A 21,824-nucleotide genomic window follows, 5' to 3' on the forward strand; every position below is an offset into this window, starting at 1 on the left:
GTGTTAAGCATGTTCTATAATCAGGTTACACTAAAATGTTGACCTTTTGGGTTGAAATTTGTCATACTTACACTTCAAAGGTTTATATGAATTGCAAAGCTATTTCTTTGTCTTTTGAAGGTAGTAAACAATGTAATAAAAACCTGTTTTCTAAAATCTTTTAAAGTATTTGAGGAAAACATAGATCCAATTTTGATGATAAAACGTGACATACAGAAGGAAACCCCCTATAATTCACCATGCATTATTAAACTCCAAGATCTTGATTTCTATTTTTATTTTCTGTGATTGTACCATGTATATTTAACAAAATTAAGATCATAATTGTGCATAATTTTGTAACCTGCTTTTGTCTCTTTAGGATACATAGTGGACTTTTTCTATGTCACTGAGTACTTTTCCAAAATGAAGTTAACAATTGTCTATGAGGCATCTTCTGACTGGTTCAGAGCTTATTTAACCAACTGCTGGGCTCTCACTGGATGGTTACATTGCTTCACAATTTTTTTTTTGCCCCCATGATATAAAAAGCTGTGGAAAACATTCTTTTGTTTATATCCTTGATTATTTCCTTATTATAAATTCCTGGATGTGAAATTGATATATGTGCTTCAAGACTTTTGATTCGGTTTCACCAAGATGACCTCCTGAAAGGGTGTGACATTTCCCATCAGTGGTGTTTGAGTCTCCCTTTAACCAGTGCTTTCATCACTGCTGGAAATCACCATTAAAAATTGGAGGGTTTTTTTTTTGTTTGTTTTTTAATTTTCAAAAAGTAGCAGGTTCTTCTTATTATTTTTTTTAAGTTAATAGGCCGGGCGCGGTGGCTCATGCCTGTATTCCCAGCACTTTGGGAGGCTGAGGCAGGCGGATCCACGAGGTCAGGAGATCGAGACCATCCTGGCTAACATGGTGAAACCCCGTCTCTACTAAAAATACAAAAAATTGGGCACGGTGGTGGGCACCTGTAGTCCCAGCTACTCGGGAGGCTGAGGCAGGAGAATGGTGTGAACCTGGGAGGCGGAGCTTGCAGTGAGCCGAGATCGCACCACTGCACTCCAACCTAGATAACAGAGCGAGACTCCGTCTCAACAACAACAAAAAAAGTTAATAATATAGAATTATAGAAAGTACAGTACATTATTCCCATGTTCCACAAAACTTTTGAGCATCTCTCTACCTTTAGAGTATCATCAAAAGGCTACACTGTAACTTCTGCTGTCTAATCTGGTTTTTATTTAATCTTGGGATATCTCTTCCTTGTCAATACAAAAGATGACCTAACTTTAGTCAGTTAAATGTTTGCCTCTGTCTATGTGTAATTGATATTTTAATATCCTTACTTTTGTGTCCTTATAAGTAGGTTGACTGTCAACCCTGTACACTTGTTCCCTCTTTACTTGCAGATAGTATGAAAGTAAAATTCAACAACCCTTTGATAAGAATAGCATTAACCTCCCCTTATTTTACAAATGAGGAAACTGAGGCCCAGGACTTGCTTGAGCTTTTAAGTCTGGAGCCTGAGAGACAGAATGTAGCACCTAAATCTTCCCGACTTGAATCCTGGGCATTTTTTCTACTAAATCGTACTAACACTTTAGGGTAGTGTAAATAAACACCAATTTTAAACATGAGGCAGCCAAGCCAATAAGACTTACTTTCTATGTTAAAAGACATAGTTTTCATAATTCATGTATACTGTGCCCTCAAAATTGTGTGTTGTATGTTTAAAAAACAGAAATTAAAATATGTCCTAGGCAGAAATGTCTGTTAAAATATTTTCTTTTGAAATTTATGCCACCCTAAAGCATTAATACTATGACATGTAAAATACTGTATCTGTGGCAACTGATTTTAAAATACTTGTGAATTTTTGCCTTTTAAATATGCTCTCAAACCGTAAGAATGTATCTAGTTGGTATCTTAGCACCTAGCAGCTGTCTAAATGTAAAATAAAAACAGAGTGATAAACAATAAAGGAAAATAGAAAAACAGGGAATGTGGGCAGTATTTGACCCTTTATTGGCCCCCACCTTCACCATGAATGGACTTGTGCTCTCTCTAGCCTACCAACAGATTGTTTCCAGAAGTTTGAGCTAGTTGTTTGGGATTTGGAATGCATTTTCTTATAGAAACACTGTTCTCCAGAATGGCTGGGTTTACCACAAGCCCACCAGAGTCAGCCTAACTGAATCCACGTGGTAATGAAACCCCAGGCCCATTCTGAGTTCTGGTGGCGAGCAATGGAGGTGGGCCTCCCCACCCACTAATACCCCTCAACCCACTGCATACCTGCATTTCTTGTGCCTGTGGCAGCAGTTGGGCCATAGACCCCTGGAGACCCCTGTGGCTGCTGGGAGCAGGGCAGCCAAAACATACGAAAAGGTATTTTCAGACATGAACCGTAGTAGGGCGTGGAATTGGATCCCAGCTTCTCAAGTGTTTGCGGGGCTGCAGTAGGCAGCACAGAGGTGGGAAGAGGTTTAAAAGTTCAAGTTTTTGCTTGCAGAGATACCATGTGGGTAGAAAAGTTGTCAATCCTGGCAATAGGAAGGCAAAGACTGAAGGTTGTGGGTGGGAGACTCCGAGGGAGGCTGAAGAGAAGGGCAAGTGTTTGTACGATGGAGACGCTCAAGTTCAGGACTGCCTGTATTAATTCATGTTTTGTAGACACGCTGATCATGAGCATCTCAGGTATTAGGTGTATATTGGTGTAATTCTTCCAGAGGGTATGTTGGCAAGACTACTCGTAATTTAAAATGCACATATTCTTTGACTCTGAAATTCTGCTGCTGGGAATTTGTCCCACAGATAAACTCAAGTGTGTGCATAGATGATGTTTGTGAAAGCAGAAAGCTCAACAACATGAATGTCTACCAATTAGGTACTGGTTAAATAATGTTACACTGATACGGTGTAATGCCATCAGGTGTGAAAAACAATGAACTAGATCTATGTGTATATATAGGACAAGACCTCTGAAATGAATGAGAAAAAGCCACATACAGAACAATGGCAATTAAGTTCCCATTTAGTTGAAATTATACATATATTTTAGTATTTAATTTTAGATAATTTTAACAGAAACTGACATGTGTCTGGAAGAACATACAAGGCTACTTGGGTGTTTGGGTAGGAATGGAGACAAAGTATTTAAAACTCAAACTCCTACATGTTGCACATGTACTCCTAAGTGTGTATGTTTTAAAACAAATATTGTATAATGAGGCTGTGCATTATATATATTTATATCTATTAACAGTTATTTTCTTCAGCAATGGGGGAAAGCGTCACGTGTATTTTTTTCCTGTGTCTTTAAGCTGTGCTGGGCAGCTAAGGATGCCATCTAGTATGTGAATTAGTCTCACATTTAAGGTAACAAGAGGCTGAGCTTGTTTTTCACTCCTTTGGTCTTCAGATCCCGGCCTGTGATTAATATTCAGAAAACCATCACAGTAACTCCTAATAGAATTGACCTCCGCCAGAAAACAGTGTGTGGGGCGCCTAGCGGGATATGGTGAGCGTCTCTCTGTCTTGGTGGGATCCCCCTCAGTTTCCCACCTCCACTTCATGATGACTCTGTTGTCCTGAAGAGCCCCAGGGAAGATCGGGAGAGCTGGGCAAAGGGAAGAGGGTCTGTCAAGTGTTTCTATAACATGTTGATCATCAGTGGGCAGTGGGGGGATTGGAGAGCTAGGGAACATGTTGGGTTTTTTCCATTGCAATAATGGATCTTTTAAGAAATATGTGTTTGATTTTATTCAGCCTCCAGGTTAAAGCCTGTTTTGAATATACTGCTAAACCCGCTGGTTATAATCCTTCAATATGTAAGTACCTAGTACCTTTAAAATATGTGTATTTTCTGTCTGCCAGGTTGAAGGTTCTGCATAAATCACAGAAAAATAAAACTGTAGTGGCCAACATGGGTCTGTCAATTCTTGTGTAAAGAATTAAGTGTATATTTTGTCTCCCTTGTAATCAGGAGGGCACAGCACAGTGAGGGAGGAAAAAACTCCACTTGGTCGCCGCTTGAGTTTTCCAGAGCAGATGGTTTAGGACAGAATGGCTTGGAAAAGTACTTATTTGCCACCACAACCGTTTCCTCCGTTTGTCTTTGAAAAGCAGTGTGGAAAATTGATTTTGTGGTTGTGAGGTGGTGGGTGGTGGCTGGTGGTTGTGAAAGGGCAACGGCATGAGCCAGAGCACGGCACAGGCTCGCTGCCAGGCTGCCTTCTGTTCCCCACGCCTCTCCCTCCCAGAACACCCGCCTTGTGTCTCAAGAGCAGGCCCCTGGGGAATTTGCAGGCCAGCCCTGAGAGGTCAGAGGCCTGGTCTCAGCTTTGATGCTGACTGGCCCTACAGCACAGGGCAAGTCCCTTAACATTTGAGTTTGTTTTCTCATCCGTTCAGAACAATACCTAATAGTCATTAGGGCATACAGTTGTGCTGGAGATGAACTGAGAAGACATGAAAAGCAGTTTGTCATTTATTAGATACTGTTCTGCTTCCTTTCTTTGTAATTCAAAATAAGATTTTTAAAATTAATTTTTGTGGGTACATAGTAGGTGTACATATTTATGGGGCAAGACAGGATTTTTGACAAGAATTTTGACACCGTTAATGATGCTCTTTAACAATAGTGGCCGTAGTAAGCTCTCCTCTGGCATGTTTTAATAGCAGCCACACTTCTTCAGCTGTGAGTCACCTGACCCCTGGCTCCAGAGTCAAGGCCAGGGGCATAGGAATTCCAAGAAAATCTTTTCTCCAAAGAGGAAAGTGAAAAGTATGAGGAAATTCTTATCCCAGGTCTGGCCATGCTCCTGGCAGTTTGGGATACTGGTGTACTGTATCTGCCACCAAGGGACACTTTGTGAAGACCAAGGTCATTCTGTCCTTTGATATGGTTGTTAGCCTTTACGATACTATGAGGTAATGAGTCCTCTGAAGTGTTCTTTCTGTTATCTAAAGTAGTACTGTTTTCTTTCTTTAAAAAGGTGTCCCTTATAATATTCCAGAATGTAATGTAATTAAAATAACCTTAAAGTTGTTGCTTGAAACAGGAAAAAAATAGCCACATAAGGACTAGGGTTTGCGATGGTGAATCCTCTCACACGTCACAGCTCTGTTCTTAGCTGTACTCTAATTCTTCTTTAATTTTATATGAAGTTTTATGTAACACTAATGAATGTATCTACTAAGGCAACAGAATGAAGATACTGACCTGTGATAAAGTTCAATGAATTAAGAAAAGGAACAGTTTAAATAAATGTACTATCTTTAATTTTTTTTTAAGTCCCCGTTCACCCGATTCTTACTGTCATAAGCTCACTTAGCCTTCATCTTTCCAGATTTCCAGCTGTCTGCAGGTGGTTTCTCCGTCTCCCCGTCTGTGGGGTCGTCTCCTGCTGTGTGGTCTCTCCACGGGACCTGCAGACCTTGCACGAAGCATTCTTAGAGTGGACGGATTATGACTTTGTGCACAGGGGGAGCTGTGGCCTTTTTGCTTTGCTTTTTGACGCAGCCGGCATTTTGTCGAGTGTAGAAAGCAATTCTTTGTGTGACTTTTAATGACAAGAAAATGTGTTCCGTGACTCTTCAGGATCTATCATCCTTTCAGTATCATTTGTGTTATTTTTACCCAAATGCCATACCTTATACTACCCCACTTGGATAACAAGCCCTTTGCCAGTGTTTGAAATGAATTAGAGAGACCAGAAGAAAACAGTGATTCTTTGACTAGGCAGCCAGAGAAAAAGGGGAAACATTTTTATTCTATTCTGATGGCCATTTTTTCAAACCACTCTCATTTTGACTGTAGATGTGAAATCTCATTAGAGCACTCCTTGTCTTCCCCCAAATTAATGACCTGTATAAAATACAGACTTTCTTCTAGCTGTAGCGCAACACTTGATGCCATGTGTATTACTTTTACGTTATGTAGCTACTCCATTAACCAAGTGTTTATGGATGGCCTATTATGGGTGAAACTTTCCTTTGAAGACATTCAAAGAACATTTGCTTTCATTGCTTTTACGTCAACAGTAAATTCTAAATGAACTAAGACAGAACTTCTACAAAGCTACATAAGTTAATACATCTAAAATCTTCTCCCAGTATCCAAGAATGTGAGCTTATTGTTTGACCAGGCTGCTTTAACTCAGCAGTCCTCAGATGCGGTGTTCCATACATATAGATATCTATAATTGAGCCGTAATGAGTGTTCTACTTGGCTTGCCCCTCAAGGGGTCAGCAAAGGTGGCCTGCAAAGATTTTAAGATGATGTGGACTGTCTGGAGGGTTAGGGAAGGTTAGAGTGAATTTGGCAGATAAGCGGTTTTCCTGCACCCACACCTCCCATACTTTTGCTGTGAGGGGCACTCAGCGTGTGAGCCTTTATCTGGTTCATTGTGAAGCTAGCAGGTCACTTACAAATGGATGATGTCAAGGCTGCAGAGGGCCTAAAAAGGGGGAGCATTCCATTTGGCAGCTGTGACATTTAAGAATTCTCCAGATGGACACAAAAATTACTATTGAAACACTCCGTCAGTGTTTCTGAATTTTGGTCTGAATTGCCCACATTCAGCATAAGAATGTCACATCGTGTGTGTGTGCATGAGTGTGCAAGTGGGGAACCCATTTCTTCCACTTCTGTTCATTTGTTCTGTATATGTCTATCAGGTGTTGTGCTAGTTGCTGGGGACTGTGGTGGGGAATAAGACTGATGGGGTCCTTGTCCTTGTCCTCAGCTTTGCCCACTGTGGGAGAGAATCAGGAAATCACAGCGTAGTGGGTCTAGGTGTAGAGACTGGAGAGATGGAATACTCTAGGATCGCGAGGAGAGGCCAGGACAGGCTTCCTGGAGGAGATGAGGTCCAAGCTGAGATTTGAAGGGGAAGGGGGAGGGCTTAGCCAAGCAGGCCAACCCTGCTGGGAGGTGGAAGGGGAAAGAAGGGAAAGACAGCTGGCTGAGGGAAGGAGTGACTCCTGCAGTGGCCAAGAGGCAAGTGAGACCTGGGCATCTAAGACCCTGTGGAAAGCAATCACCTTTTGTGTTTGTGATAGAGACTTAGAAGCTGGTGCTGCCTCTCCCTCTCCCTCTCAGTATGACCCCAAGCCTCCCCAGAAAAGGTCTCTTCCAACTCTAAAGTGAATATTAGAATGTGAGTTATTAATTTTCTGTGTTTTCTATAGCAGATTTTTGTCCTGGAGGTTGCCTTCTCCAGCCCTCCACACACTTTGGTTTGCTTTCCCTTTTGATGGTTAGTGAGTGCTTAATGAATGTAAGTAATTTAAGTATTGGCCCATGAAAAACACAGTTAGCAGCCACATCTAATGAACCAACAAAGAATGTGTTCTGAAGTCAAAAAATGAGATTCTGATCGTCCACATCCTGGCTTCCCTACAGGTTCCATTAGTGTAGGTTATCAAGAACAGGCTGTGCCTTCTAGCCCAGTGCAGGGTAGGCAGTTTAGTTGTAGGAGCTATATTATGCTGATAGGCCCTCTATCCACTCAAAAATATATAATTTACCTCTTAATTCTTTTTTATCTTTATTATTATTATTATTTTGAGAAAGTTTCACTCTTGTTGCCCAGACCGGAGTGCAATGGCATGAATTTGGCTCACTGTAACCTCTGCCTCCTGGGTTCAAGCAATTCTCCTTCCTCAGCCTCCCGAGTAGCTGGATTACAGGCCTGTGCCAACACGCCCAGCTAATTTTTGTATTTTTAGTAGAGACAGGGTTTCACCATGTTGGTCAGGCTGGTCTCAAACTTCTGATTTCGGGTGATCCACCCACCTTGGCCTCCCAGAGTGCTGGGATGACAGGTATAATTCACTGCGCCCGGCCTCTTTTATTTTTTAAGGTAAAGGTCTCATCCTACTGTTGAAAGACTTCTCCGTCTCTAAAATATATTATTCCTCTTTTTAGACGACTATCCTTTATCAGTGCTTCTTAAAACTTCAATATGTATAACAATCATCTGGTGATGCTGTTATTAATAACACAGATTCTGGTTCTGTAGGTGTAACTGGGCTTGAGGTTCTGCATCCTCACAGGCCCTCAGGAGATGCTGCTGTTCTAGAGAGACCTTTTCCAAATAGCAAAGGCACGAGGCCACTTGAATAAGCAGTGACTGTTTAAAGGGAGAAAATCAGTTTAGGTCCTCAGGGGGAGTGTTGGGTTTTTCTACTTATCGTTAGTATTCTGTGGGTTCATGAGCTTCAGCCAGAAACTGATTCTTAATAACTGCTGAAAGGTTTTAACTTATTCTTGAGCTCCCCCAGGTGGCACAATGAAAATTTAACTTTGAAACATTGTTAACAGCAAAAGGAAGGAAAAGACAGCTTGATTTGAACCATCACAGTTGTGTGAATGCATATTACCAGGAAATTTGAAGAGAAACAATGGCAATGTTTTCTATGAGAAATTAAAATCTTAAAAGGAGTTCAATATGCTTGTGGCTGGATTGTGCATGAATGCACTTACATTAATATGATTTTAATTTTATCTAGCAATTGTGGGCACACTCGAAGCTGAAAAAGAAAGAAGAAAATCTGGGCTATCTTCAAGAGTTCAGTTTCGAAACCAAGGTTCTGAGCCCAAATATACTCAAGAACTAACTCTGAAAAGGCAGAAACAGAAAGTGTGCATGGAGGAAACCCTCTGGCTACAGGTGAGGGCTGTGGACGGTCACATCTGTTTTATGAAGAGGACAGAAAAAGGTTATATGGTGATATACAGATTTCTGAAATTTATTCTAGCAACCTCTCAATCAATACAAAATCATTGTTTTGGAATTCCCCGATAGGATTTATACCCCCACTTAACTGTGACTGCATGCTTTTCAGGATAACATCAGAGATAAACTGCGTCCCATTCCCATAACTGCTTCAGTGGAGATCCAAGAACCAAGCTCTCGTAGGCGAGTTAATTCACTTCCAGAAGTTCTTCCAATTCTGAATTCAGATGAACCCAAGACAGCTCATACTGATGTAAGTCTCTCTGACTCTCATTTTGCCAAAGTTTTTGCCATTTATGGTGCTAAATCAAATGTCTTTGAAGGGAATAGAACTAGTGATTTGCTTTAAAGGCCGTTCTTTTGTGTTAATATGTTTTTAATGTATGCAAAGTTAGAGAAGACTTGTTTCCCAAATTAGCAATAAACATATAAAACATGAAATACGATTTGGGGCCAGAATGTATTTTCCTTCTTCATTTTTGGCCATTATAACTTATCGAGACTATAAATGGTAGAGCTTACATTCTCACACTGTTTCTCCGTTAGCTGTACATAGAAAGAAAAATACATTGTGTTTTACAATTGAGAACACTGAAATACAGAAAGCAAATATATTGCTAGTCAGAACATTAAAATCAAGGAATAGCAAAATTCAGCAAAGCAAAAAAGTATTATTAGCATACAGTAGTCATTTAGTGCCTAATATAGCCTAAGTCATCTTTGGAAGAAAAATGTATATTAGATGGTCTGCTGGATACTTCATATGAGGTGGGGTCTGTTTGCTAGGGGTTTAGGATGGTTAAGATGCAAGGTTAGCCCGGGGAGCTATGACAGCTTGATTTGGCATTATGTTCTTGCTTTCAAAATCTAATTGATGATGGCCAGGTGTGGTGGCTCATGCCTGTAATCCCAGAACTTTGGGAGGCCAAGGCGGGCAGGTCACTTGAGGTCAGGAGTTTGAGACCAGCCTGGCCAACATGGTGAAACACCATCTCTACTAAAAACACAAAAGTTAGCGGGTATGATGGCGCATGCCTGTAATCACAGCTACTCAGGAGGCTGAGGCAGGAGAATCACTTAAACCCGGGAGGTGGAGGTTGCAGTGAGCCGAGATGTCTCCACTGCACTCCAGCCTGGGCAAAAAGAGTGAGACTCCATCTCAAAAAAAAAAAAAAAATGTAATTGATGATGAGCGTCTGTCCACTCTGGGGCTCCTGGTACTGGTGCCTTACTGAGGCAGCTTTGCAGAAGTGAGTCCTCATTGTCTCAGGCTCAGGAGCTGATGCTTACATCTGCACATTGTCAGTCATTTTTGTCACCAAATATAGTTCCTTATATTTCTGTATATCTTTATGTGCTTTTGTTATTATCATGTTAATATTTCTTGTGTACATTCCCAGCTCCATAGCTAGAGATGATTTTCCTATTTATCAGTATGATTATCAAGCACCCATTAGCATGGTACTGGCATGCCGTTTGCTTACCTGACCTTAAGCTGTTTCCTCATCTCTACAATGGGAATCATAATAATAGTATCTTTCTAGAGGCCTGTCGTGAGGATTAAATGAGTTAAGATATGTAAATCGAGTATTATAATAGTTGGCATGATCATTATTATTGATACTTCTTACAATAGCCCTATAAAGTTAGAATGGTGGTATCTGCACGTGACCTATGATGAAACTTGGACTCTGAAAGGTTAAGTGACTTGCTAGCTAAGTAACGGGTACAGCTGGGTTTCAAACCCAAATCTTTGTGGCTGCTGAGTGACACTCTTCTGTATCACACTGCCACCATGCCCTGGTCAAAGTGTTCTTCAAACACAATTTTACTAAAGGACAGAATGGGAATTCGATGTGTGACAGAGTACATTTAAAGCTTGAATTCTGCAATGGTGATTGTCACACAGGGAAATGAACTGTGTGGAATAGCCAGTCACCTACATCGATGCCTTCCTAAGTCCTGAATGGTGTAAATTGACAATAGTTTCGTTTTCCTACAGGTGCACTTCTTAAAAGAGGGATGTGGAGACGACAATGTATGTAACAGCAACCTTAAACTAGAATACAAATTTTGCACCCGAGAAGGAAGTCAAGACAAATTTTCTTATTTACCAATGTAAGAATTGCTCTGTAGCACTAGCAAAAATGATTCTGGCTTCACGATAGCTTTGTGTTAAGAAAGTTTACTGGAAACGTATTGAGGACTTTGCCTTTTTGTTCTTTTTGTTATTTTTTTTTCTTAATAGTCAAAAAGGTGTACCAGAACTAGTTCTAAAAGATCAGAAGGATATTGCTTTAGAAATAACAGTGACAAACAGCCCTTCCAACCCAAGGAATCCCACAAAAGATGGCGATGACGCCCATGAGGCTAAACTGATTGCAACGTTTCCAGACACTTTGACATATTCTGCATATAGAGAACTGAGGGCTTTCCCTGTAAGTATTGTTAGAGACCAGCTGAGAGGGAAAAAGCCAACACTGTGCGGCAAATGGGTGGATTGTGACCTAGTGCGTGTTTCTTTTACAGGAGAAACAGTTGAGTTGTGTTGCCAACCAGAATGGCTCGCAAGCTGACTGTGAGCTTGGAAATCCTTTTAAAAGAAATTCAAGTGTAGGTGATGCCTTCATGTACTATATTTTACTGTTTTAAATACCATTGCAGTGTCAGTACGCATGGCCTGTGTTAACAGCTATTTCTGTTTTTATAGGTTACTTTTTATTTGGTTTTAAGTACAACTGAAGTCACCTTTGACACCCCAGATCTGGATATTAATCTGAAGTTAGAAACGTAAGAGTTACATCAACCTCTCCATTCAGAATTATTTCATGAAAACATGGGCAGTCAATGAATTGGCCCTGATCTACCTCCTAAAAGAAGTCTAATTGTAGTGAGAAAACTGACTGGTAAAATACAACCCTATTGTTTCCTTTTCATTTTCAGAACAAGCAATCAAGATAATTTGGCTCCAATTACAGCTAAAGCAAAAGTGGTTATTGAACTGCTTTTATCGGTCTCGGGGTAAGTGTTTGTGTTTAGCATAACAAATCAATGTTTGAAAGAACCATTTACAATCCTCACTAAAACTAGTGTTTTTTAATTTGACAGAGTTGCTAAACCTTCCCAGGTGTATTTTGGAGGTACAGTTGTTGGCGAGCAAGCTATGAAATCTGAAGATGAAGTGGGAAGTTTAATAGAGTATGAATTCAGGGTAAGTTGGAGCAGTTGGTCTTTTCATTATACCAAAAGCTGATCTGTACTAGGTATGGTCTTGAGTATGTCATTTTAATAAATCAGCAATACTAATAAGCATTATAAATAAATCATCAGTTAAAAATTAGTTTGACAGCTTTTAAAGAACATACTGGCTTTTGTGAAAATGTCATGTTCCGGGATGGAGAACAACTGTCACTGTTCAGAATCCAGTTCGGTTTAGAATGCGTTATGATTTATTCCTTCCTCCTTTATAAGGTCATCTTTCCTACTGCTTGTGTTTGAAAGAATATGAATGTTATGCCTGCCTTTCACAAGCCCAGTTTTGTGGTGAATGTAGATTTGGTGTATGCCTGTAGGAAAGGCAGTGACTGGCTCTGAACCATTTCAAAGTAGGCAATCAGTGACTGTTTGTCCTGTTGAATAAACTTAAACATATGGTACGGAGTCTGCTCGTAACTCACACATGGGTTTAGGTCTGTGTGGCTGAAATCACATTCCTGAAGGCATAGTGACCATTGTGGTGAAAGCCTCAAATGGCAAGCATGGGCCCACCTCTGACTCCAGCAGAATGAAGAGGCTGAATTCTCCTCTGTGTGTCTCTTAGCATTATAGACACAGCTGGGGCAGGTGGTGGTGGTGGTTATGATCTCTATGCAGTGCAGTTGGAAAAGAAGTCTTTGAATTCTGGAACAGTCTCCACACTAAGAGGGCTCTTACCGCCTGTGTTTGGCTTCTGCCGCAGGACGTCGCTCTGTTCCCAGCTTGGACTCTCAGATTTGTGGCTGTCCTGATGGTTTTGCAGAATCTCCTCTGGGACAGAGGCAGCTTCATTTTTGCAGTGGATGGGGTTTTCCAGAAGCAGGTTGTTGGTACACTGCCTTGGCCCAGGCCTTGTCATTGGCCAAGCCGGGTGGTTACAGGGCAGTTCACAAATCCACACATGATTTTCCCTGGGCATATGTTGAGAACATGGTATATCTGCTGATTCTGTTGCATACAGCAGTTGTTCCTAGAATGAGTTAGCTATCGTTTGTCCTTTGACCTTTTTGTTTTTATTTATAAAAATCTTTAGGTACAAGTCTTTATTTTGAATGCCCTATCTATAGTCCAGTTTTGGAGCCTGTGCTTTAAGGATTATGCTAGATATTTTAGCTTCTTTCCCTTGGTAATAGGAGCTGCTACTTAAATTTACATTGAGAAGATTAGACTGAGATAATATGTATTATTTTCTAACAGGTAATTAACTTAGGTAAACCTCTTAAAAACCTCGGCACAGCAACCTTGAACATTCAGTGGCCAAAAGAAATTAGCAATGGCAAATGGTTGCTTTATTTGGTGAAAGTAGAATCCAAAGGATTGGAAAAGATAACTTGTGAGCCACAAAAGGAGATAAACTTCCTGAACCTCAAGGTATGTTGGTAGATTTATCTAATGTCTCCATAAATGCAAATTAGAGAAACTCACTTTTTGGGGGAAAATCATTACTGTCCTTAGGAAACTAGCATTCTGGCAGGTGGGTTTTTTCTTTGGTTGTCACAATTTCTCTTTCTAGTTGAGTAACTGAGGCAGGCTGAGGCATTTTTGCTGGTTAGTGACCATTATAGTACATAAGGCAGAGTCATTCAGTGTTTGGTGAGGCAAATGGCATTTTCTGACGTCTCGTCATGACGCAGTATGTTACATAATAAGGAGAACTGGGGGATGCTCCTGGGTAATAGTAGCTGCTATTACCTAGGGGCCAGCCAGTGTTCACTCCAAGTAGAACCAGACTCATTGGAAGAGATAATGGCATCTTAGCAAGTAACCTTGAAAGCTTTTTATGCTTAGTTTTAAAATAGTAATTATTTACTGTGTACTTATTGTGTCTCAGGAACTATGCTAAGCATTTCGTTTGCATTTTCTCATTTCATTCTCTGGATGGGCCTATGAGGGAGTGTCATTATCCCCACCATTTTATAGATGAGGACATTAAGATTCAGAGAGCAAGTAACTCTCTCAGCCACTCAGGTGTTAAGAAACAGATTCCACATGCAAACCCTGCTCTGCCTGATGTCAAAGCCTGTACTCTTAACCCCTCTCTATACTGCTCCATGCTTAGATAACTGGCCTGTCATTTCTGTTCCAGTTCGATGAAGGTTTGTGTGTTTATTTCTTTTATTTTAAATTCTAAGGTGACTGGGTATGATCAGTGATCAGAGTTGATGGCTTAGCATGATCTTCTACTCATTAATGTTAAAAATCAAGATAATCCATTATTACTAATCTTTGTGCCGGGCGCAGTGGCTCAAGCCTGTAATCCCAGCACTTTGGGAGGCCGAGATGGGTGGATCACGAGGTCAGGAGATCAAGACCATCCTGGCTAACACGGTGAAACCCCGTCTCTACTGAAAAATACAAAAAACTAGCCGGGCGAGGTGGTGGGCGCCTGTAGTCCCAGCTACTTGAGAGGCTGAGGCAGGAGAATGGCGTGAACCCGGGAGGCGGAGCTTGCAGTGAGCTGAGATCTGGCCACTGCACTCCAGCCTGGGCGGCAGAGCGAGACTCTGTCTCAAAAAAAAAAGAAACAAAAAACTAATCTTTGCTATAAGGAAAATGCAATTTTAAAAGTTCTTGTATGGCTTAGTTTTCATTGCTCTGCTCTGAATGAGCTATATAATGGGTGTTTTTCCTTCTTTCTCTGTTCTTGAGTGTCACTTATTCCTTCAAGATGTGCTGACCACCATGTTTTAGAAACAGAGCTGGAGGCTAGCGATACAGGAATATTTGATCTCTGATCTCAGTATGCCCACAGTTTGGTGAGGATACAGAGAAACAAAGAAAGCATATTTCTTTTTCTCTGAGTTTTTAGGTCAGAGTGGGAATGCATTACTTAGTCCTATGAGTAAATCAATAAACTTGAATTTAGAGTGATAATACTTGCTGGTTTTACACTTATTTCTGTGCCTTTGGCAGGAGAGAGGCAAATATTGTTGAGTGTGTGAATCTGGTACTGTTCAGGAGGGTATGCTCAAGAGGCTTGTATGGTAGCGACAAAGAATTATGTACATTGGAACTACTTTGGATATAATTTTTTTTAGGAGTCTCACAACTCGAGAAAGAAACGGGAAATTACTGAAAAACAGATAGATGATAGCAGAAAATTTTCTTTATTTGCTGAAAGAAAATACCAGACTCTTGTAAGTATTTTTCAAGAGCTGTGAATATTTGAGAGGATGAGGGGAAGGACTTCTTCAGAACAATGCCTTTTGAGGACCATTCTTCCTTTTCTCTCTAGAACTGTAGCGTGAATGTGAACTGTGTGAACATCAGATGCCCGCTGCGAGGGCTGGACAGCAAGGCGTCTCTTATTTTGCGCTCGAGGTTATGGAACAGCACATTTCTAGAGGTATGACCTTGGCGTGAGGATGTCCCATGGAATTAATTTGCCTCTGCCTAGGACACTTCTCACTTCCCTAATGCATTCACTAACCGTCTCCAAACAGGAATATTCCAAACTGAACTACTTGGACATTCTCGTGCGAGCCTTCATTGATGTGACTGCTGCTGCCGAAAATATCAAGCTGCCAAATGCAGGCACTCAGGTGAGAGGTTCCCCAGCTTCATTCAGGTTCAGAACAGGTCTCTCTTCCTGATACCCCACACTCATGTCCTGAAGTGCTTTGGTGCTCATTTCCCTCATAGCCCCATTATGGAGAAAATAGTGTCTTGAGGTACTGGCACTACAAGCTGTATTTTAATAGAATCATTGAAAAAAAGAAGTAAATCCTAGGGTCATCCAGTTCAGCAGTGCCCATGGGAGGTTTGAGAACTATTGGCTTAATTGAAAGAAGGGTATACCTCACAGCCCTCTAGAAACCTGTATCTTCTACCATCTCCAATGCTGCAGCCATTGGTGTAATGCCCCCGTGATGGCCCATGCCATGGCCAGCTGTAATTATTAGAAAAGATCTCTTCATAGCTGAATCTTAAGCTGAACCTTGTGAAGTAAGTCCCTGGTTATGCCCCTCAAACAAGTCTAAAATAAGTTCTGTCTCTTGACCATGGAGCAGCCTCTCAAATAATTGAAGGAAATGATCATGCCTCCTTGGATGTTTCTTATTCTTCTCAGAGCTTACACACCCAGCTCTTGAGTTGTGCGTCACATTGGGCACAGCCCAACCAGCTCCTGGCCTCTCCCTTCCTGGGCAGTGTGACTCCCACGTGGACAGAGCAGCTAAGGTGGGGTCTGCTTGTCCCACTTACCCTGGGGCCTTTACCTCTCAGCATCTCGGCACCACACTTCTGTCAGACCTACCTAGAATTTGGTTTTTCAAACCATTGCTGAGCAGCATGTTTGAATTTCCAGCAGCTGCTATTTTTGTGTTAGTGTTCTACCGAAACTTCCAGGTGTTTTCATCAGAATTTGTTGTCAAGCTGTGTTTCCAGTATCCTGTCCTTGAGCTATTTGTAAAAATCTAAATGTATGCCTTTAAGTGTATCCTTACATTTTATGTGATTTGCTTTCGGTCCATTGTTTCAGTTTGCAAAGTAACTTTGCATCTTGCTTCATCATTTGCTTTCTCAACTTTCTATCCCTGAAAGTTTTAAAAACTGAGAAGCATATTCTCTCTCTTCATCCAGGTAATGACAAATATGTTGAACAGGACTAGTTGTAGAACCTTGCAGTGAACCAATAGTGAGGGGTTCCCTGTGGGAGTCTAGAACCCACAGGGACTTGTATAAAGATCTCGAGGCAGAATGACTGCATGTCATGGTGGGAATCGTGAATGGGAATATTTTGCAAAAGAGACTAGAGAAAGAAATACTGTGAATTACCGCTCTTAATCTGCCAGTCTACTTACGGAAATGTTCTGGCTTCAGTCATTTAACTAGCTGAAAATTCAGGGAGCCTCCCTAATCATTCTGTTTTCTGAAATATAGTGGTCCTTATAATTTATTATCCAAACAATACATTTTTGTTATTTATTTTTTTGAGATGGAGTCTTGCTCTCTGTTACCCAGGCTGGAGTGCAGTGGCACAAACACGGCTCACTGCAGACTTGAATGCCTGGGTTCAAGCAATCTTCCTGTCTCACCTCCTGAGTAGCTGGGACCACAGGCATGCCACCACAGTTTTTTATATAGCCAGAGTCTCACCATGTTGCCCGGGCTGGTCTTTAACTCCTGGGCTCAAGCAATCCGACTGCCTCAGCCTCCCAAAATGCTAGGATCATAGGTGTGAGCCACTGCACCCAGCCTCAGGATACATGTGCCTGAGAAAAATGCTGTACTGGGAAAGCTGCTGGGATAAATGGTATCAACCAGCACTGCCCCGGTCTCTCCAGGACATATCAACAGGCATCATAAGGGACTTTCAGATAAACCACACCTTCCCTAAGGATCTTTTCTCTGCATCTATAAAGGCAGCAGGTATAGCTTTCTATAACTGTAAATCAGCAACTCTGAAAACCACTGAGATTTCAGAGCTAGACAGAGAACACTTCAGAGGGAAGGGACGGGACTAACATTAATGAAGCCTTAATAAAATGTCTACAACTTACTAGATACTTTATACTCTATCATTTAAACTTCAGAAGAATGCCAAGGGTAGACATTGTACTCATTTTACAAATAAGGAAGCAGACTCAGAGAGGGGATATAATTTGAGACCCTTGATTGAAACCCATAATTGTCTGACTTCAGGGCTTCTGTTCTTTGACTTTGTGACACTTGGTCCCCAAATCTCAAATTTAGATAAGAAAACTGAATCTAGGGAAAGATATCTCCCCCTCAGGGTCACTCTACCAGCAAGTAGAGCTGAGACCAGACCTTGGGTCTGATGTCTCCTCTTCAAGTGCTCTCTTCTGGAAGATGATGGAACTGGGGGCCTCGGTATCCAGTCTAATGACTGGGTCACAAATGAAAATGAGGTTATCTTGGGCATTTTATGTTCTTAGAGCTTGGAGAACTCATGCCTCCCAATGGGAATTGATGTCTTCACAAATTGGTAGATTTGTGAATGGGTTACTGGTCTCATATCTAGAACCCATGTCTTTTGAAAATTGAGACATTTTCTTAACTTCTAGTCTTCTGATACCTTTTCTGTTTTCTGAAATACAATAGCTCAGATGTCATATCTGCACATTTCTTTAGTAGTTTAAGCTGTAGTTTTTCTGGGCTTGAAGATCTGAGCTTAATTTGGCTTAAGAAAGCAAAAAAAAAAAAAAAAAAAAAATGTTTCTTTAAAACCCAACCAATTTCAAGAGTTTTGTGTTTACCTTTTAATAAAACACAGTTAAACTTTGGGAGCCCAAGGCAGGCGGATTGCTTGGGCCCAGGAGTTGGAGACCAGCCTGGGTAACATAGCAAAACCCCATCTCTACAAAAAAAATACAAAAATTAGCCAGGTGGGGTGGCACATGCCTGTATTCCCAGCTACTTGGAAGGTTGAGGTAAGAGGATCACCTCAGCTCAGGAAGTCGAGGCTGCAGTGAGCCAAGATTGCGCCACTACACTCCAGCCAGGACAACAGAGTGAGACCCTGTCTCAACACAAACAATAAAAAACACTTTTAAATTAGGATACTATTATAATGAAGTCAGGGAGAGCAGAAGTCACATAATTGAGCCAGGTAAGCCATGCTATATTTTAGCATCAATTAAATTAAATCCATCTTGTTAATAAACACCTATGAAAGGCACATGTATGCCTTCCCTGTGCTAAATGCTAGAGACGCCAAGTTGGGTAAGATACAGTGTCAATTGTTAAGAATGTCATGCTTAGGAGACATAACCAGGAAAACATTGTCAAATTAGCCAAGGAAGTTGAGGTGGATTGTTTATTGGTTGTATTTATATGTCCCCATTTATCCCTAAAGAAGCAAGTAGAGAGTATCTAAGCTGTCAAATATATTTTTTAAATGACCATAAAAAGTGTGTAATTCTTCAGGAGAATAAGATTTTCCCTTTTGGCTCTAAATTCAGAGAACTTAAGATATGGATCCTTTTATAAGATGGCTTCTTATATGAGAAACACCAAGAGTGAATGATGTCCTTAATAGATAGTTTTGTAAAAGATACAAAACTATCTTTTGTTTTCATTGGGTGACTTCCTGTACTGAAGTTCAGTGAGAATAGTGGGTGGTACATTACAGAGTAATTTAGAGAAGGTATTTTGGCAGTTGACAAGCTAATGTGGTCTAAGCCTGCCCACTGGTAATCAAATTTAATGCATCAACAGAGCTTATATCTCTCTTCCCCTTATGGGCACATGGTGGATGAGCTTCACAGGTGTGTGTCATCCCCATGGAAATAACTACATTGTAATGAAACCAAAGGTAAGAAATTCTTTTTGGAGTTGTAAAGTTCTACAGTAGTTTCTACTCACCTATTCATCAGTAACAGTTGGTGTGACAAGACAGAACAGGGCTTGGAGCTCTAGGAATCACAGCCTGCCCTGTCTCCCATCTTTGGTCACCTGGCTCTATGGCCAGCTGCCCCTTGTTCTCAATCCCAGCTGGAGAATGACTGTCATACCAAAAACAAAAACAAAAAACAAAAAAACCTTCAGTTGACAGTTTAAGCAAACAACCAACCAATAAAATCTTCCTGAATGGCCTCTCACCCTCCAGAACCACAGAGCACATCTGCCCTTTAAATATGTACCCAACCCAGTCCCTGACTTTGGTCCTCAGTCTTTGATGCCCAGTGAGTTGTTTAACAACATGTGGAAGTTCTGCTGTGAATGGTGCCAGGCCTGGGGCTTAGAGCTTCAGCTGGATTCCCATCCACCCTGCCACTTCAGGCTGCAAAATCAAAAAGTACTTTGCTCATTTGTTACAATGTTGGATCCCAACCATGTTGGATCCCCTATGTCAGCTGTTTTAAAGACACTTGTGCACAGTGTCATTATAATAAAGCTGATTGCCCTTGCTGAAGACCAGTTTCCACTCTCCACTTCCAGATTTCCTGGAACTTATTCTTACAAATGAGGATGGCCCTTTCACATGACCACCTTGCCCTAAGGACACACTGTATGCCTTCCTTGTGTTAGATAATAGGGCAACAAAGTTAAACAAGATACAGTTTAGGCTAATTGAAATCATCTATTTGGTTTATTTCATTGTAGTCAGCTTACCAACCACATAACTATTCTATTGCTTCACTGGTCTGTTGCTGTTTCTTCTTCCCTTCTTTGTGGATGTCCCTGGGCTGAACCCAGTAACCCCTTCTCTGTCAGGCGAGGGAAGCAGAGGGGAAGTGAGCCACGAGGCCACCTTGGGGCTCAGAGCTTGTAGAAAACCTCACTTAGAGCATAACAGGAAACATGGTGGCTGATAAAGGTGTGTTATGCCTGCCTGTTACCGTCAGTATAATTGGCTAGATCTCAAGATGTGGTTGCTGTCTATTGAATGTTTAAAGAAAAGCAGTTTTACTGCTTTTAAGTATTTTCTGTAAGTCAGGTGAGGTTGAGAAACTGTTTCCTAGAAGTGGAAAGGGAAGTACTTTGATGAGAGATTTTTTAAAGAAGAACACCACTGCATAGAAGTATCAAAGCACAGTGTAGACATAGTAGCATCCAGGGTTCAATACGGACATAGAATATTTGACTGAAAATGCTCCTCAGAAGTTAAAATGCTCCCCCTGAGTTTTGTTTCCCTTTATTTTACATTCTGTTAATTCAGAAATATCAGAAATTTCAAACCAGTAGATCTCTAATCAGTGTCGTTTACAAAATCATGTTCACAGTAATCACCAGGTCTTTAGCATGCTTGGAAAAATAGTTCCTGGTATCACAAAAGTTCATTTGCATTCTACACCCATGTTACTGAGTTGTTGGAATTGCCAGAAGCAGCTTTTTAGGTTTCTGAGTAAACACTATTTCTATTTAATTGGTATTTGCAAACTATCCTATGTTTAGAGTTTAAGCTTCTCAGCAGCAGCAGCAACTTAAGCGCTAAGCTGCCTCTGAGTGGGTCCAGGGTCTAGTTTGTTCATATACCTTTTTATAGAAGATGGCACCAAGCCATTTCAGGAAATGTTACTGTTTATGAAGGTCTTTAGTGTGATATCCTAAGAAAAAGGTAAAATGGTGTCCATCAGTCATGCAGCCCCATCCCTACTCTTGTATTTCACAACATCTTTCAAGTTTGAATGAGGAAATGTTGGCTACTTGTGCCTAAACTGGCCCTTTTCTTTCCATTGCTGAAAATTAATTAAAAGAAAGTATAGGCCAGGTGAGGTGGCTTATACTTATGATCCCCGCACTTTGGGAGGTCAAAGCAGGAATCACTTGAAGCCAGCACTTTGTGACCAACCTGAGCAAAACAGCGAGACCTTGTCTCAACAAAACATTTAAAAAAAAATTAGCTGTGCATGGTGGCATGCGCCTGTAGTCCCAGCTACTTGGGAGGCTAAGGTGGGAGGATCACTTGAGCCTGGGAGGTTGAGGCTGCAGTGACCTATGGTCACACCACTTGCACTCCAACCTAGGCAACAGAGTGAGAGTGAGACCCTGTCTCAAAAAAAAAAAAAAAACACAGGTATTATTCTTCTCAAGAAGATACTAGGTTAGATAGATGGAACAGATTGGCTGTTAGATCTGTTTAATTGGGTATCTGTTTGAGAGGAATTTCTTTAGATAGATACACAGACTGGCTGTGTATTGATAATTGCTGCAACAGGATGATGAATACATAAGGGTTCATTATACAGTTGTTTTGATAACAAAATAATGTTTTTTAAAGATAAATTAACAAAAAGTAACCACTTTGTCAGAATACAACCCAGCATTTTCAAGATTCTGGGGAAAGATCTTCAAGCAATGTCTCTTGAAGCAATATTTTGTTAAGAGAAAGGATCTTGCATCAGAAAGTCATCTCATCCATTC

General features: G+C 40.9%; 1 protein-coding gene across 4 annotated transcripts in view; it reads left to right on the forward strand.

Moving 5' to 3' along the window:
- The window catches only part of ITGA6 (integrin subunit alpha 6), an 80,352-nt gene that overhangs the window by 50,069 nt on the left and 8,459 nt on the right, over positions 1 to 21,824 (forward strand). For all 4 annotated transcript variants that reach the window (XM_025404207.1, XM_025404205.1, XM_025404208.1 and 1 more), the window contains 14 exons: positions 3,419 to 3,517; positions 3,766 to 3,827; positions 8,515 to 8,675; positions 8,851 to 8,994; positions 10,744 to 10,859; positions 10,990 to 11,179; positions 11,271 to 11,354; positions 11,452 to 11,531; positions 11,685 to 11,762; positions 11,850 to 11,952; positions 13,194 to 13,367; positions 15,035 to 15,133; positions 15,232 to 15,342; positions 15,440 to 15,538. In XM_025404207.1, coding sequence (XP_025259992.1) covers positions 3,419 to 3,517; positions 3,766 to 3,827; positions 8,515 to 8,675; positions 8,851 to 8,994; positions 10,744 to 10,859; positions 10,990 to 11,179; positions 11,271 to 11,354; positions 11,452 to 11,531; positions 11,685 to 11,762; positions 11,850 to 11,952; positions 13,194 to 13,367; positions 15,035 to 15,133; positions 15,232 to 15,342; positions 15,440 to 15,538 — 1,600 coding nt within the window. The remainder of the gene's footprint in view (positions 1 to 3,418; positions 3,518 to 3,765; positions 3,828 to 8,514; positions 8,676 to 8,850; positions 8,995 to 10,743; positions 10,860 to 10,989; positions 11,180 to 11,270; positions 11,355 to 11,451; positions 11,532 to 11,684; positions 11,763 to 11,849; positions 11,953 to 13,193; positions 13,368 to 15,034; positions 15,134 to 15,231; positions 15,343 to 15,439; positions 15,539 to 21,824) is intronic.

This window comes from Theropithecus gelada, chromosome 12, assembly GCF_003255815.1.
Source record: "Theropithecus gelada isolate Dixy chromosome 12, Tgel_1.0, whole genome shotgun sequence".
NCBI lineage: Eukaryota > Metazoa > Chordata > Mammalia > Primates > Cercopithecidae > Theropithecus > Theropithecus gelada.